The sequence below is a fragment of the Xiphophorus hellerii genome, chromosome 22, assembly GCF_003331165.1.
Source record: "Xiphophorus hellerii strain 12219 chromosome 22, Xiphophorus_hellerii-4.1, whole genome shotgun sequence".
In the NCBI taxonomy this organism is placed as follows: Eukaryota; Metazoa; Chordata; class Actinopteri; order Cyprinodontiformes; family Poeciliidae; genus Xiphophorus; species Xiphophorus hellerii.
Window position 1 is genome coordinate 2506863 of NC_045693.1, and position 14480 is coordinate 2521342.

The 14480-nt window shown below is 37.1% G+C and overlaps 1 protein-coding gene across 1 annotated transcript; it reads left to right on the top strand.

Moving 5' to 3' along the window:
- The first annotated feature begins 224 nt into the window (after window positions 1-224).
- On the top strand, window positions 225-13446 carry LOC116712712 (ovarian cancer G-protein coupled receptor 1-like). The gene is made up of 4 exons (XM_032552535.1): window positions 225-275; window positions 12032-12208; window positions 12431-12606; window positions 12693-13446. Exons 2-4 carry the CDS (start codon window positions 12047-12049, stop codon window positions 13228-13230), a joined length of 876 nt encoding a protein of 291 aa, XP_032408426.1. The 5' UTR covers window positions 225-275; window positions 12032-12046; the 3' UTR covers window positions 13231-13446.
- The last annotated feature ends 1034 nt before the right edge of the window (window positions 13447-14480 follow it).

A 14480-nucleotide genomic window follows, 5' to 3' on the forward strand; every position in this document is an offset into this window, starting at 1 on the left:
TTAACGGAATTAAATTTTACACAAGTTGGTTCATGATAACTGAATTTAAAAAAAAAATTGTTACAATCTTAGAAGACGTTTTCTTCCTGTTTCTAAAGAAAATATACTTATCACATCATCTCTGTGCCCATTTCCTTTAATACAGAAGTCAGATGTCATTGTTCAGACACCATGTGGTTCGTATATATAGAGAATGTTCAGACTGCAGACCGTTGAGATCAGAAGGAGAACTGGCTGAAAACAGGAATCATTTCAGGACTTTTAAACTTTCAAAGGTAAATATATATTTATTTTCTTTTAATGTACAGAAATGAAATAAAGACACATTAAATTTAATACGTTGCTGAATAGTGTATCCTATGTGTTTAATTTCATGGAGCTGCTGAGCCACATTAGAAATAACATTTACCTGCATGCCAGTATAATAAGGTAGAAACTGAGCACATACTTTACATTTGGATAATTTTCCAATCATTACTTTCAACAATTACTGTGTTTATCTTTACCATATGCTTTATACTAAAAAAGATTTCTTACACATGAGTTTTTTTTGTATTTCCCCTTAAAAAGAAATTTGATACTACTTTCATGAAATAAGCTAAGAGAAAAATCAAATCTCCATTATTCATTATTTTGCTTGTGCAGGTTTGATATTGAAGAATGGGAGATTCCCTCGTCAACAGAACCTCGTTGAAAGAAAACCTCAATCTGACAAACTTCAACTACAATGATGCATCTAACAGTTTTTATGAAAAGAACAAAGTATATTTTCAAGTCTTGTCCTGGGTACATTTGATCACCATTTGTGTCGGACTTCCTTTGACTCTGGTGGCCATGTATGCTGTTTTATCAAAGGTGAGTACTAGTTAACTTAGATTTAGCTGCATGTTCATCAGGAAATGCAGTTTTTGGGGCCTGCCATGCAAAGCAATGGCAGGAACCTGAAGGTTATCCTGCAATAGTCAGCCCCGCCCACTCCTCACTACTTCACAGGGCTGCCTACTGACCAGTTCTCCGTCTAACAGGTCCGGAAAATCTCTGAGACCTGGGTATTACCCTAGAAGTACTCTATAAGAGATAATCTATTTAAACTGGTGGCGAAAGTGATTCGTCTAGCTCTAACTACCTCCAATCCAGAAGTTATGACCCTTTACAGTTAAGAAATAATCAGCTGAGTAGCCCTCGCAGCTGCATAATTCCAATAACCACTTCTGTTAACGGTAGCCCACTTTCTAAATCATAACTTGCACTTGGAACCGGCCAGATTATGTTTAGTGACTTAGATGTAAGTCCCAGGGTCATTATTTACTCTCACCAAAGGAAATTATGAAGCCTCCTAATTACTGGAATCATGTACATTAGTTTTACCTTAATTAAAAGAACTGGACAAAGATTAAATGACTCTATTGATTCCAATGTCCACCAACCTCGTTAGAATTTTATAGTATAAATTTATTAAGCAAGCTTAAGCAGGGATATGCGACATACAAATCAATAATCAATCGTATATAATTCGAAAACAGTGTAATACAATTTACATGTACAATCATACTACCCTGTCCTCTTTTCCCTAAGAGTTAAGTCGCACGTTCTGAAATGGAATTTCAATGAGCAGATTCAACTCCTACCCAGAAGATGGTGGATCTTTTGGCAACAGGAATTTCTAGCATCCTTGGTTGAGGTCTTTGCCTTGTGTGGAAAAATCCTCCTTAGAAAGGAAACAAAGCAGAACGGGTCCGAATCCTTTTGCAAAACCCAGTTCCTCATCCCTGAGGGACCTTTGTCCTTCCTCCAAGTCTTGTTGCAGAGTTTGAAATTGTTGCTGGGTTGAGACGAGACCAACGATCGAATGAAGAACCAGAGATGGGGCGATGGGACCCAGTCCTTTCTTAGCGGTGTGAAGTCCGAGCTTCCCCGTGGTTCTGAAGTGCGGTCCGTAGCTCAATCTGCTTCTGCAAGTTGTCTCTCCTTCTGCGCCGCCGGACTGGGAACAACTGGTTCCTCTTTTCAGCCCGTTTTTATCCATTTCTCCACCATGTGTGTGTATGGGGAGGTTTGGTCTACGTGACTTTCTTCACATCTGCTGTGTATCATGAAAAAGCCCCCACATTTCCCAACCTGTTTTTGCTGACCATAGTGGAAAGTCCCGTACTTCTCCTTCCTCCGTTGCCTCAGCCAAACTCAACACACCACCCCTCCTGTGTTCCCTGGCCATCTGTTCAGAACTGCTTGCGACATTTCCTGTTATCAGGGCTGTGCTGCATTCCTCTCTGTCTATAACTCACTATCCTTTATTATAACTCATTGAACATATTCAACCTATCGTTAAACCTGTGAATTGATTTCAAATGATCACAACTTCACATTCATTGACAATAAATCGCATCTCTTTCTTATTGTTAATCAGTAACATAATCATTACATAGTTAAATCATTACAGATCATTAATCAGAGATTCTTTGCAGAAAGTTATTGAGTGATTACTTATACTCATATTATTCAGACTTATTCAACTTAATTAACTTTTAATCAAACTACAAGATTACTTTATTTCTTCCAAGCCATTATGCACCTTTTTCTGCGTGTGCCTGGAAAGATCTCATACCCTTATGCCAGTTTTCTTGACAAACCTATTGCTATTGTCGGAGAAAGTGTTTCTTTATTCTTTATTTTTCTTCCGTAACCGTTAATGCGGCTCATACCGCTGGGTGCACACCTACAAATGAGGTATCAAAACGTGCAGAAAATTCACGCCATTCCAGCTATTACTTCTGGTGGGATTTGGGCTTAACGTGGCGACATAATTCGCAAAAAACTACGAAAAAAACCCCATTATAAGTCAATGGGAAAAATCCTAGAAATACCCTATTTTTGAGGATTTTCTGTGTCGTCACAAATTCACCTAGAAATGCCATTCAAATTTCATTTTGTAGATACGTCTGTGATCTCTTCGAAAGTGAAGACGGCTCGTCGATACCAGTTACGGTTTGTCCACAATTTGCCTCTAAGCGACCCAAAGTTTCTCATTTTTCCTAAAGTTAGAGTGCGTCTCTGGCTGCTTAGAGTGAGAGATGAAGACAACTTTTTCAGCCCAAATCATTTTTGAAATCGCCATCACGCCCACAAATATCGCACGATTAGTATCACAATCGGTCCTGACATTGATACGCCTGTCTGCTCCGGTAAAATGTTTTCGAAATTTATCTAGACCGTACGGTTTTCTGTCACGGTGCTTCAGAGCAAAGTCATGCGACAGGATTTTCTGAGGCTGTCTGAGGCTCTCTCCCATGTATTTGAATAGAATTTCAGATCTGGGCACAACATTTCTTTCTCTCATCACTGTAAATGCTCTGAGTGAGGTACAGATATGAATCTCGGGACTATCGCAGAAGACACATTGCCCTCTCATACGCTCAAAACGCTTTTCGAATATGTATTACGGTTCCCGAACAAGAAGGATTTGTTTCCAATGCTTTTTTTCAGTAAACCGTGTTGGCTCAAACACACAATTGTGTGTTTGAGCATGTATGACTCACAGCTCACACCTGCTGAGACCATTATTTACCATGGCAACGGAACTCAAGAGGCTATTGGCTGCTGATTTGGACTACAAATACGCATCGCTGTAGTTCTATCTATCCTCAGTTGAAACAGATCAGGACTGAACTGGCCTTTAGAACTACCCGCTGCTATGGGCTGTATATAACTGATTTAACTCAGTAACTGTTACACATGGGATTATTTTGGAACTTTAAAATTAAGAATACTGAAAATTTCAAAATAAAAGCCTTGAATATTTTACATGACGTAATTGCTCTTTTTGGCCGTATATGACTTTTTCATCCAAAGCAATGTTACACATGGGATTAGTTCGGAACTTTAAAATGGAGCATAATAATAATTTCAAAATAAAAGCCTTGAATATTTTTACATCAGGTAATTGCTGTTTTTGGCTTTATGTGACTTTTTCATCCAAAGCACTGTTACACATGGGATTAGTTTGGAACTTTAAAATTAAGCATACTGAAAATTTCAAAATAAAAGCCTTGAATATTTTTACATCAGCTACTTGTGTTTTGAGCATTATATAACTATTTTAACCCAAGGACTATTACGCATGGGATTAGTTTGGCCCTTTGAAATGAAGTTTAACAAAACTTCCAAAATAAAAGCCTTGACAACATTTTAAATCGTACTGAATGGTGCACGTCCGCCTCGCTTAACGTTCTTGTGGTTCTCCGCGTGCCACTGATTACGTTGCGGCGTTCTTTAGCGTCGACGCCAATTTGTGGCGTGACGACGCCGGGCCCAAGCCCGACGGGCGCGCCTTGGCAGGCCCCGGCTAAATTTCTTCAGAAATTTTGTTTTTCTAGTTTTTATTAATATTGGTTTTCTCTGAACCTGGATCTAAGGAATGGTTGATCAAAAGGAAATCAAACAATGTGTGTTATATTTGTGGAAGCAGAATCATCTAATAGTTCCAAGAAGTTGGGAAGAAATGTTCAGCTTATTTTCACTTTTCATTTTGTTTCCCCTGCAGGTGAAAAAGGATGATTGTGCTCCGGTTTTCATTTTCAACCTTCTGATTTCTGATCTTATCCAGCACTGCAGCAGAATTCCTATGATAGACCATTTTCCCACTGTTCTCTCGGAGTTTGCTTTTGAATTTGGGATTGCAGCCAGTATTGGATTCATGATGTGTATCTCCCTGGAAAGGTAAATGCTTGTTTACATCAAATCAATCAATCAAATTTTATTTGTATAGCACATTTCAGCAGCAAGGCATTTCAAAGTGCTTTACATCATAACAAACACAGAATCACAATGCAATATAGAATCAATCATTAAGTCAAGTTCCATCAATAAATTTGTAATTGATTACATTTCAAATACAATTCTAAACAGGTGGGTTTTCAGTTGAGATTTAAAAGAAGTCAGTGTTTCAGCTGTTTTACAGTTTTCTGGAAGTTTGTTCCAAATTCGTGGTGCATAGATGCTGAAAGCTGCTTCTCCTCGTTTGGTTCTGGTTCTGGGGATGCAGAGCAGACCAGAACCGGAAGACCTGAGAGGTCTGGAAGGTTGATACAACAACAGCAGATCTTTAATGTATTGTGGTGCTAAGCCGTTCAGTGATTTATAAACTAACAACAGTATTTTAAAGTCTATTCTTTGAGCTACAGGGAGCCAGTGGAGGGACTTTAGAACTGGTGTTATGTGCTCTATCTTCCTGGTTTTAGTGAGAACGCGAGCAGCAGCATCTGGATCAGCTGCAGCTGTTTGATTGATTTGTTGGACAGACCTGTGAAGACGCTGTTGCAATAATCAATACGACTGAAGATGAACGCATGGATGAGTTTCTCTAGATCTGGCTGAGACATTAGTCCTTTAATCCTGGAAATACATGCATATTATTGTTTATTTCTGACACTATTACGTAAGTAATGATGGAACTTGACTTAATGTCATGTTTTGATTGTTGATTCTATGTTGAAATTGCACAAAAACTTGTGAGGGACGACGGAGTCCCAGAGCAAAATTCCGTGAAACAGTTGTACGGAGCCTTGTGCCAGAAGCCCATTAAAATGCGTCTACATCGTTTTAAACTGTGTGATTGTGAGCGTGACTGGGAATAAAAATAGCAATAGGTATTTTGTTCCATATAACACAGTAGGATTGTAACAGGTAAACATTTTATGGTTGCAAACTCGACTAAAAACTGTTTAGGATTGTATTTGAAACGTAATCAATTACAAATTTATTAATGAAATTTGACTTAATGTCGTGTTTTGATTGTTGATTCTATGTTGCTTTGTGTTTCTGTGTTTGATATGATGTAAAGCACTTTGAAATGCCTTGCTGCTGAAATGTGCTATACAAATAAAATTTGATTGATTGATTGATTGAAGTAATGTCTGACAGCATGTATCTTTTATTTCAGGTATCTGGTCATTGCCAAGCCGCTGTGGTACAGAGTAAGAAGAAACATCAAGACATCTGTGTTGGTCTGTGTAGCAGTCTGGATATTTTCGTTTCTTAATAATCTTAGCATGTGTCTCCTTTTAGAATTACAGATGAGATTAAAAATTCTGGCTGTTAGTCTCCTCCCCCCTCTTCTCTTTTTCATCTTCTGCCTGGTTGGGACCATTAAAGCTCTGACTAAAGCTCGCAGTGTCTCTGCTGATGAAAAACGTCGAATTGTTTCAATTCTGGTTGTGGTTTTGTTAACATATATTCTGATTTTCATCCCTTTCATGATACATTTTCTGTTGGAAAAACCCTTTCAAAATTTTGCCAACTATACTGGGGTTGCAATTGGTATTTATCTTAGTCCTCTTGCAGACTCAGCTATGTGTGTTTTTCTGAGGAAAAGTGCAGTTGACAGACTTTTGACCTCATTGTGTTGCTGTGTAACGTCTAAGAATCAGGAGATCAGCAGCACTGATAATGACAACGTGTCATCTCAACGTACTACAGCAGTTTAGGTTCAACTGATGCACAAATATTTTCACATCTTACTTTCTTAAGGAATTCTTATGGATTATTTGCAAGAGAAAATACTTTCAGATGATATATTTTGAATTTTTCATGATCATTTGAAAACCAAAACCCAACCACTGAAGAAATGACAACCTGCTTGATTCTCTGGTTTGTCAATTTAACCAGGTACAACACTTAGAAAGTGTCAAAGAGTTTCCCATGAAAAAGTTTCTTTCAACAGAAAATGCTGAAAACAGTAAAACTTTATTTATTCAGCTGTGGATTAAACCAATTTAGCTTTTCTGCTATGTGATTGATTCTGACGCGCATACAGTGTTTCCGATAGTAACAAAGCAGACATTTAATTTAGCAGGGATTTAACTGAAATGTTTATTATATATAACAGAAATATTCAATTGGACTAGAGATTTCTTTACATAAAAACAACCATAAAGCCTCCAAATCTCCCAGGAGGTGGATGGCTTGAAGTTGTAGGATTTTAATAATGCAAACCGTTCCATTTTGTGTTTTGTAAATATTAATGTTAATATACTAATATTTTTAATCATCTAAAGTGTTAACAAGGTGATCTATTATTTTCAACTGAAACATACCATCTCTTGTGATGAAGCAAAACTGCTGCTTAGATTGTGAGAAATCTGCAGAAGCAGGAAATATCTCATGTTTGGCATGAAATAAAAAATCAGACACATTTTATTACAGCTTGTATTTCGTGGCTACAGGAACTTTAGGTCAAAACCTTTTTTAAAATAATTTTTAGACTGTTCACCCTCTGAACATTGTATAACCATGTACACATGAAGATTATTTTGATCTGTCACATTTTTATTTGGACTTTATGAGGCAAAGAATGATGAGCTGAAAAATGTAACTTTCTTGCTATGAAAATATTTGTAAGTTAGGAATGAATGTTGATTGTTGGGTAGGAGTTTGTGATGATAAGAAATTTGCTTGACAACATTGCATAGGTTTGTTTTTATCTCAAATATTCATCTTTTTGTCTCTTGATCTGAAAGAAAAACTTTATATTCAGAATAAAATTTCTTTAACAATATTCTCTGAGAATGTGTATTTTATTTTGCACACAGATAGAAACAGAGTAGTTGGCAGTGTGCAGGGCCTCATTTCTCTGACAGCCATTTTTTAATTTGTGAACAATCTTTGTTCCTTATTCATATGTGAGCTTCATGAGTTTTTGTGTCCGGCCACTAGATGGTGACATTATGCATGTTGTAGCATAAAACGTGATGCTTCAACACTTTAATACTTTAACACAGTAGCTATAAAATGACAAATTTGCAGTCACATAAAGGTGTCTTATTTTTCAGCAATATAATGACTTTTTATAGTATTTTGAGTTTTATTTTTCCATTGGAAAGAGCGAGCAAAAGTTTAACTCTGCAAGAATTCAGTTAGGAACCTGTATATTATTTTTTTCTATAGTTATGTCTGTTGTGAATTAGAGATGAGCTGATGTTTGAATATTATATGTGAAACTTTTAAAAATGTTGTTCAACTCTGAAAATAGTCCCAACTTTTCTGCCACACTGTGTGCATGAATAGTTTCCACTTTCCCCACCTGAGGTCTAACATGTCCAACCACAGCCCAGGAGCTCCACCTGCCTCTGCACCAACTTACGTTTATGGAGGTTAATAGTGAAGCCAGATGATCTGATGATCTGGAAAACATGCTGGAGATGATGGACATGCTCCTACCTTTTCAACTATCCTTTCTACTGGTGTTTCTATGACAGGTAACAGCTGTAGATGGACTCTAGAATCACCTCTGTTTGCAGTCAACTGACATGTGAAATGAAGAACAGAACTGTTGTACCTGTGTGTTCTTGCTTAGCCACACAAACCGACTTGCTATTCTATGGAGGGATTTCTGAAATCAAAGGGGCCCAGTCCAAAGAACTGAATGACTGATTTCATCACATTTCTTCTCAACTGCTGTGGTAAACAATGGCTTCTGATTGACCTTTAACCTGATAGAGGAAACCGTTACTCACCAAGGCATTTATTTTACTCTGCTCCTTACCCTCAACTTCTGTGATCTTATCAAACCATGATTTTAATGTTGGATCCGACCTCTGATAGGCAGATATGTCTGAGGGAAAATCAAGGTCAGATAAAGGGCAGGGTTTCATCTTTCCTTCCACCTCGATTCTGGCTGAAGCTAAAAACTAATATTTTCTCCTTTAAGCTCTGGATTTGGCTGGTTTTACTGGACACACCTCCAGATTAACACCATATTATGGTAATCCTTGAAGTGAGTTCTGTGCTCTAGTGGAGAAAAAACTACAGATTGGGGAAGAAAGTTCTGCTTCTGTCATCATGGGAACATTTTTTATAACAGTGACCTGTGATCTTCAATAGTTTTTGTGTCTGGCCACTAGATGGTGACATCATGCATCTTGTAGGGTTCTGAACTGTATTTCCTCTGTCGTGGAAAAAATACTATTTCCAAGCACTGTTCAGGTGAAATCACTCAATCAGGTTTATTGATATATTGAGCACAATACAGAGAGCTTATAGGACAATCAGTAATGAAGCAGGTCTGGATGAAAAGCTCTGTCAGGCAGAGACACACATGAGTTTTATACCAAAGATAAAGAATTAACAACAAAGGGTGAGACAGTCTGGTTCTGATGCAGCTGTAGAAAACAACTTCCAACCTTCTACATGTAACCCAAATAGTTCATTTGGTGAGAGTTCACAAGCATTCATATAACATGACTAGCAGATGTGACCTTAATGTAATTTTTCCATCACACCTCATAACTACTACTGAGTCAAATGTTCAGCCTCTGTGTTTGACAGTAAATAAAACAAAGTGGGAACATCCAAGCCCAAAATAACTGCATAGGCTTCGCCTCAGAGCTACTGCCACAGGTAATAAGAGTGTTTGGCCTTCAATAGTTAAATAAATCTCAGATTTATTACACTCCATTTCATCACCATGAATGCACCTTATTTTTGTCTTAACATCATTCCATAGCTCTCTTTCCACACAGCTAGAAAGAACCACAGACTTGAAACTTCTTGTGTCTAATAAAGTTGTTTCATGTTGACCATTTACCAGCACAGGGACTGTGCAGGCAGGTTCATGGGCAGGGGATGGGGAAGGTGATCTGGGAACCGAATACAGAAGGGAGGGTTTACTCTGTGTAGTGACAGGACATGTGTCCTGTGTATGACCTATCCTGTTACACAGAAAATATTGTATGTCTTGCTTTGAGGATGAGAAGCTCTTAGAAGGATTGGATTTAGCCACAGAAAATGAACTATTAGCTGAATAATTCCTAGTCTGACCTATAGCAAAGCACATTTCACCCCCTCAGACTTACTACTTCCTGTAGAGAAGATGTCACTGCCAAAGTTGGTTCTTCTGGTCCCCATCTTTGCTGATAAGAAGACTTCTGACAAACTTGCAGCCTGTTCTGCAGAATTTGGGGCTTGTTCTTGGATCCACACCATCAAATCCAGATTCCCCATCCTCAGCAACTGCTCCATGATCATCAGTTCTGAAATGTCCTTCACTGTAGACTTCTTTGGTTTGACCCACTTATAAAACATGTCTTTGAGTTGAACATAAAGTTTTTTTGGTGTCTCACCTTGATAAACGTCCATTGATCAAATCCTCCTCCAATAAGTGTCGGCAGTTTTCTCATATTTAATGACATTTTTAAACTTGTCATAAATGTGACAAACTGCCATGTTCTTCAGCACAATGCCACCTACTGGTTCCCAGCACCTGGAGAATTATTCTCTTTTTTCTGCTCCTCCCTGCTGAGAAGATACCAGGAAAGGTAAATGCTCAAACAATTTTTGAACTCAAATTAAACCAACAGAGAATCTCAGAACAAATCGACCTTTTCCTACCTTCTCCCTGTACAGGAAGGATGGCCAGTTCCTCTTGGTGAAAGAATGATCAACTAAATGTTACAATATGCAACTGAAATAAAAAAAAAATCAAACAAGAAACATTTGGTCTGTATATAAATTAAACACAACATAATATCAATAATCCTTTTATAGTGATGGATCCTTTGGTCTCCATCACACTTAGTCATAACTATAAACTGAAATTAACATGAAACATATATAATCAGTAAACGTATCACTGCTGTAAAATTAATCTGGATCCAGCATAATAAGGCTGCAAAGTGAGTAAGCTGAGACAGAATATTTGTAATATCTGACAGACTTTCTGTAAGATTATGAAAAATTTGGAAGGTGTCATTTTGTGAAATACCTCTAACTTCACTTCCTCTGTTTGTGTTCAGAAACCATTTCATCTGACCACATCTCTTTTCACTTGTGCAATATTAAGAAGCAGGAGGAGAATAAATAAAGTTTTTATAGTAAGATATAAGATAATTATTTGTAATATAATTTATTTGAAATTAGTTCAGGTCTGTTCATTAAAAACAGGACCATCCTTTCTGGTGCTTTAGCTGCAGAGAGGCTAACATAAAGCTAGCCGCTCCAGTCTCTCTGCGGCCCAAAGTTTAAAAACCACATCTTGAGTCATAGCCCAGCAGCTAACATCACACAAAGGAGGGCAGAAGAACCAACATGGCTGATGAAGCTACAGCAGAAGACAGCAATGCAGAGCATCCTGCACCAAGCATCTCCATACTTGTCCCTGTTGCATAAATGTGTATCTAAGTTAATGTGAAATGTTTCCATGACTGCAGCTTTGCTTCTCTAAAGTTAGAGTAATAGCTTACAGATGAGGAGCTGCTTGCTGACAGCAGAGTCCCAAAACATGAATTGTTTAAATTGTTGAATGTGAGTTAAAAAGGTAATACTAGTAATTTAAGTTAAAATAATTTTTTTTTGTTAAGAACATTCAAAGGATATTTCCTGTTAATTGGTGCTATATACCTGAACTGAATTGAATTTAAACAAGTTGGTTAATAAAAACTGAGTTTTAAAAACTGAAACATTTTGTTGTGATCTTAGAAGACGTTTTCTTCCTGTTGATAAAGAAAATATACTTATCACATCATCTCTGTGCCCATTTCCTTTAATACAGAAGTCAGATGTCATTGTTCAGACACCATGTGGTTCGTATATATAGAGAATGTTCAGACTGCAGACCGTTGAGATGAGAAGGAGAACTGGCTGAAAACAGGAACCATTTCAGGATTTTTAAACTTTGAAAGGTAAATATATTTTTTCTTTGACTGTACAGAAAAGAAAAAAACACATTTAATTTAAGATTTTGCTGAAAAGTATTTCCCATGTGTTTAATTTAATGGAACTGCTTAAACAGTAGAAACTGAGCACATACATTAAATAAGAATTATTTTCCACTCATTATTTTCAAGAATTACAATTTGTAGCTTTCTTTTTAATTTAGAACATAAGTTTTATTTTTGTACTTAACACACTTAAAATGTTTCTATTCTTTGCAAAACATCCTTTCCCAGGATTTTCCCGTTAAAAGAAATTTAATACAACATTTATGAACTAAGCTAAGAGAAAAATCAAGTCTCTATTATTCATTACTTTGCTTGTGCAGGTTTGATATTGAAGAATGGGAGATTCTCTCGGTCAGAACATCTTCAACTACACTAATGCATCTAACAGAACCAGTAACAGTTCTGATGAGAACGAAGTCTTGTATGTGGGAAATTGTGTCACTATTGCCATTGGATTTCCTTTGACTCTGGTGGCCATGTTTGCTGTTTTATCAAAGGTGAATACTTGTTAACTTAGATTTAGCTGTATGTTTGACATGTTATATATTTTATATTATTGTTGGTTCTCTCTGAGCCTGGATCTAAGAATGGTTATTCAAAAATAATTTTTAAATTTCAAAAATAATAATAAAAAAATTTGTGGTTAAAGAATCAAATAATTGTTCCAGGACGTTGGAAGGAAATCTTCTGTCTTTATTTTCATTTTGATTCCTCTGCAGGTGAAAGAAGATAATGTTGCTCCAGTTTACATCTTCAACCTTTTACTTTCTGATGTCATCCAGTACTGCAGCAGAATTCCTATAATATCACGTACTGCTAATGATTGGTCTCGTTGTGCCCTCGATTTTGGTCTTACAGCCAGCATTGGATTCATGATGTGTATCTCCCTGGAAAGGTAAATATCTGTTTACATGCATATTGTTGTTTGTGTCTTACACTATTACATCAGTAATGTCTGACAGCATGTATCTTTTATTTCAGGTATCTGGCCATTTCCAAGCCGCTGTGGTACAGATTTAAACGAAACATCAAGACAGCTGTGTTGGTCTGTGTCATCATCTGGATCCTTTCTTTTCTTTATAATCTTAGCATGTATCGCCTTTTAGAATTACAGATGAGAGTAATCATTCAGGCTATTGGTCTCCTCCTCCCTCTTGTCTTGTTCATCTTCTGCCTGGTTGGGACCATTAAAGCTCTGACTGAAGCTCGCAGTGTCTCTGCTGATGATAAACATCGAATTATTTCCATCCTGGTTGTGGTTTTGCTAACATATGTTTTGCTTTTCATCCCCAATGTGATGTATTATCTGTTGGAAAAACCCTGGGAAGATTCAATCTTCTGGACTGTGGTTACAATCGGGCTTTTTCTTAGTCCTCTTGCAGACTCATCTTTGTATATTTTTCTGAGGAAAACTGCATTTAACAAGCTCGGGGCCTCATTGTGTTGTGTAACGACTAAGAATCAGGAGATCAGCACTGATACTATCAACATGTCAGTTTCTCGATCTACAGGAGCGTAGGCGCCGTCAATGCACAAATATCTCCACATATTACTTTCTTAAAGTATTCTTACAGATTATATTTTGAAATAGATTGCTACTAGATGATATATTTAGAAATTTTCATAATCTTTTCTATTCCCTCTGAAAAATTAAAACTCAACAACTGAAATGACAACCTGCTTGATTCTCAGCGTTGCCTCTCCTTCTGTATCTGAGACATTTTTAAAATTGTTTGTCTTTGCTTAACTCACATTAATTTTAGCCAGGTGCAAAATTTAGAAAGTGTCAAACATTTTCATGTGAAAATGTTTCTGCCAACAAAAAATACTGAAAACAGTAAAACTTTATTTATTCAGCTATAACTTAAACCAATTTAGCTTTTTTCCAATTTAATTGATTTTGAATGACAGAGTGTGTCAAATAGCAACAATGGAGACAAGTAAAATTAGTTGGGATTTAATTGAAATGTTCATTATTTAGAAAAATATCATCCAGTTGTACTTGTTACGGCCCCTGGCCTCTTGAGGCTGTGCAGGCTCTTTTTTTCTATTATGCAGGATCAGCTGTGCGGGCACAGCTTTCTGATTGGCTGCCTAGAAGCTGCAGGAGAGCAGCCACCCCATTGGAGCAGCAAAGCCAATCAGATGTTGATGAGACCCACCTGCATCATATAAAAGACGTCTGAGTTCATTCCTCCAGTGGGGCAGCTAGCAGGAAGAGGTTGTGTAAAGCTGACCCCCACCTTCCGTGTTTTGTGACTGTTTGAGCAATTTTGTTCTTGTTTCTTTTGTTAAGTAGTGAATCTGCTTTAGATAAACTTTGAACAAGCTAGAGGCTTGTGTTTGGGAGGTTTTTTGGTGCTCCCCTTTGTTCTTTCTTTTTGGTTGTTTTGAGTTACTTTAGACTGATGTGTTTGCACATCTTGTTATTTAATTTGCACTCAGTGATTTCTGAATTTGTTGGTTCTTTACTTTTGTTTAATTGGGTTAAGTTGTATTGTGTTTTGGTTCTGTGAAAACCTTCATTTTGTAATAAATCATTTTTTCATTCCACTTTTTTCTCTGGACACATTTTATGTTACCGCCCCTGGACCCCTAGACTAAGGGGGCGTAACAACTTTTCATTTATATAAATACAAAAAGGGATAAAAAAAAAATCATAATTCCTCCAAATCCTCCCAGCAGGTGGGATGGCTTGAAGTTCTGGTTCTGTCGATGTTCTCCGCGTTCTTCTGCTACTTTTTATACTCTTGGTTGCGGAGAACCTCG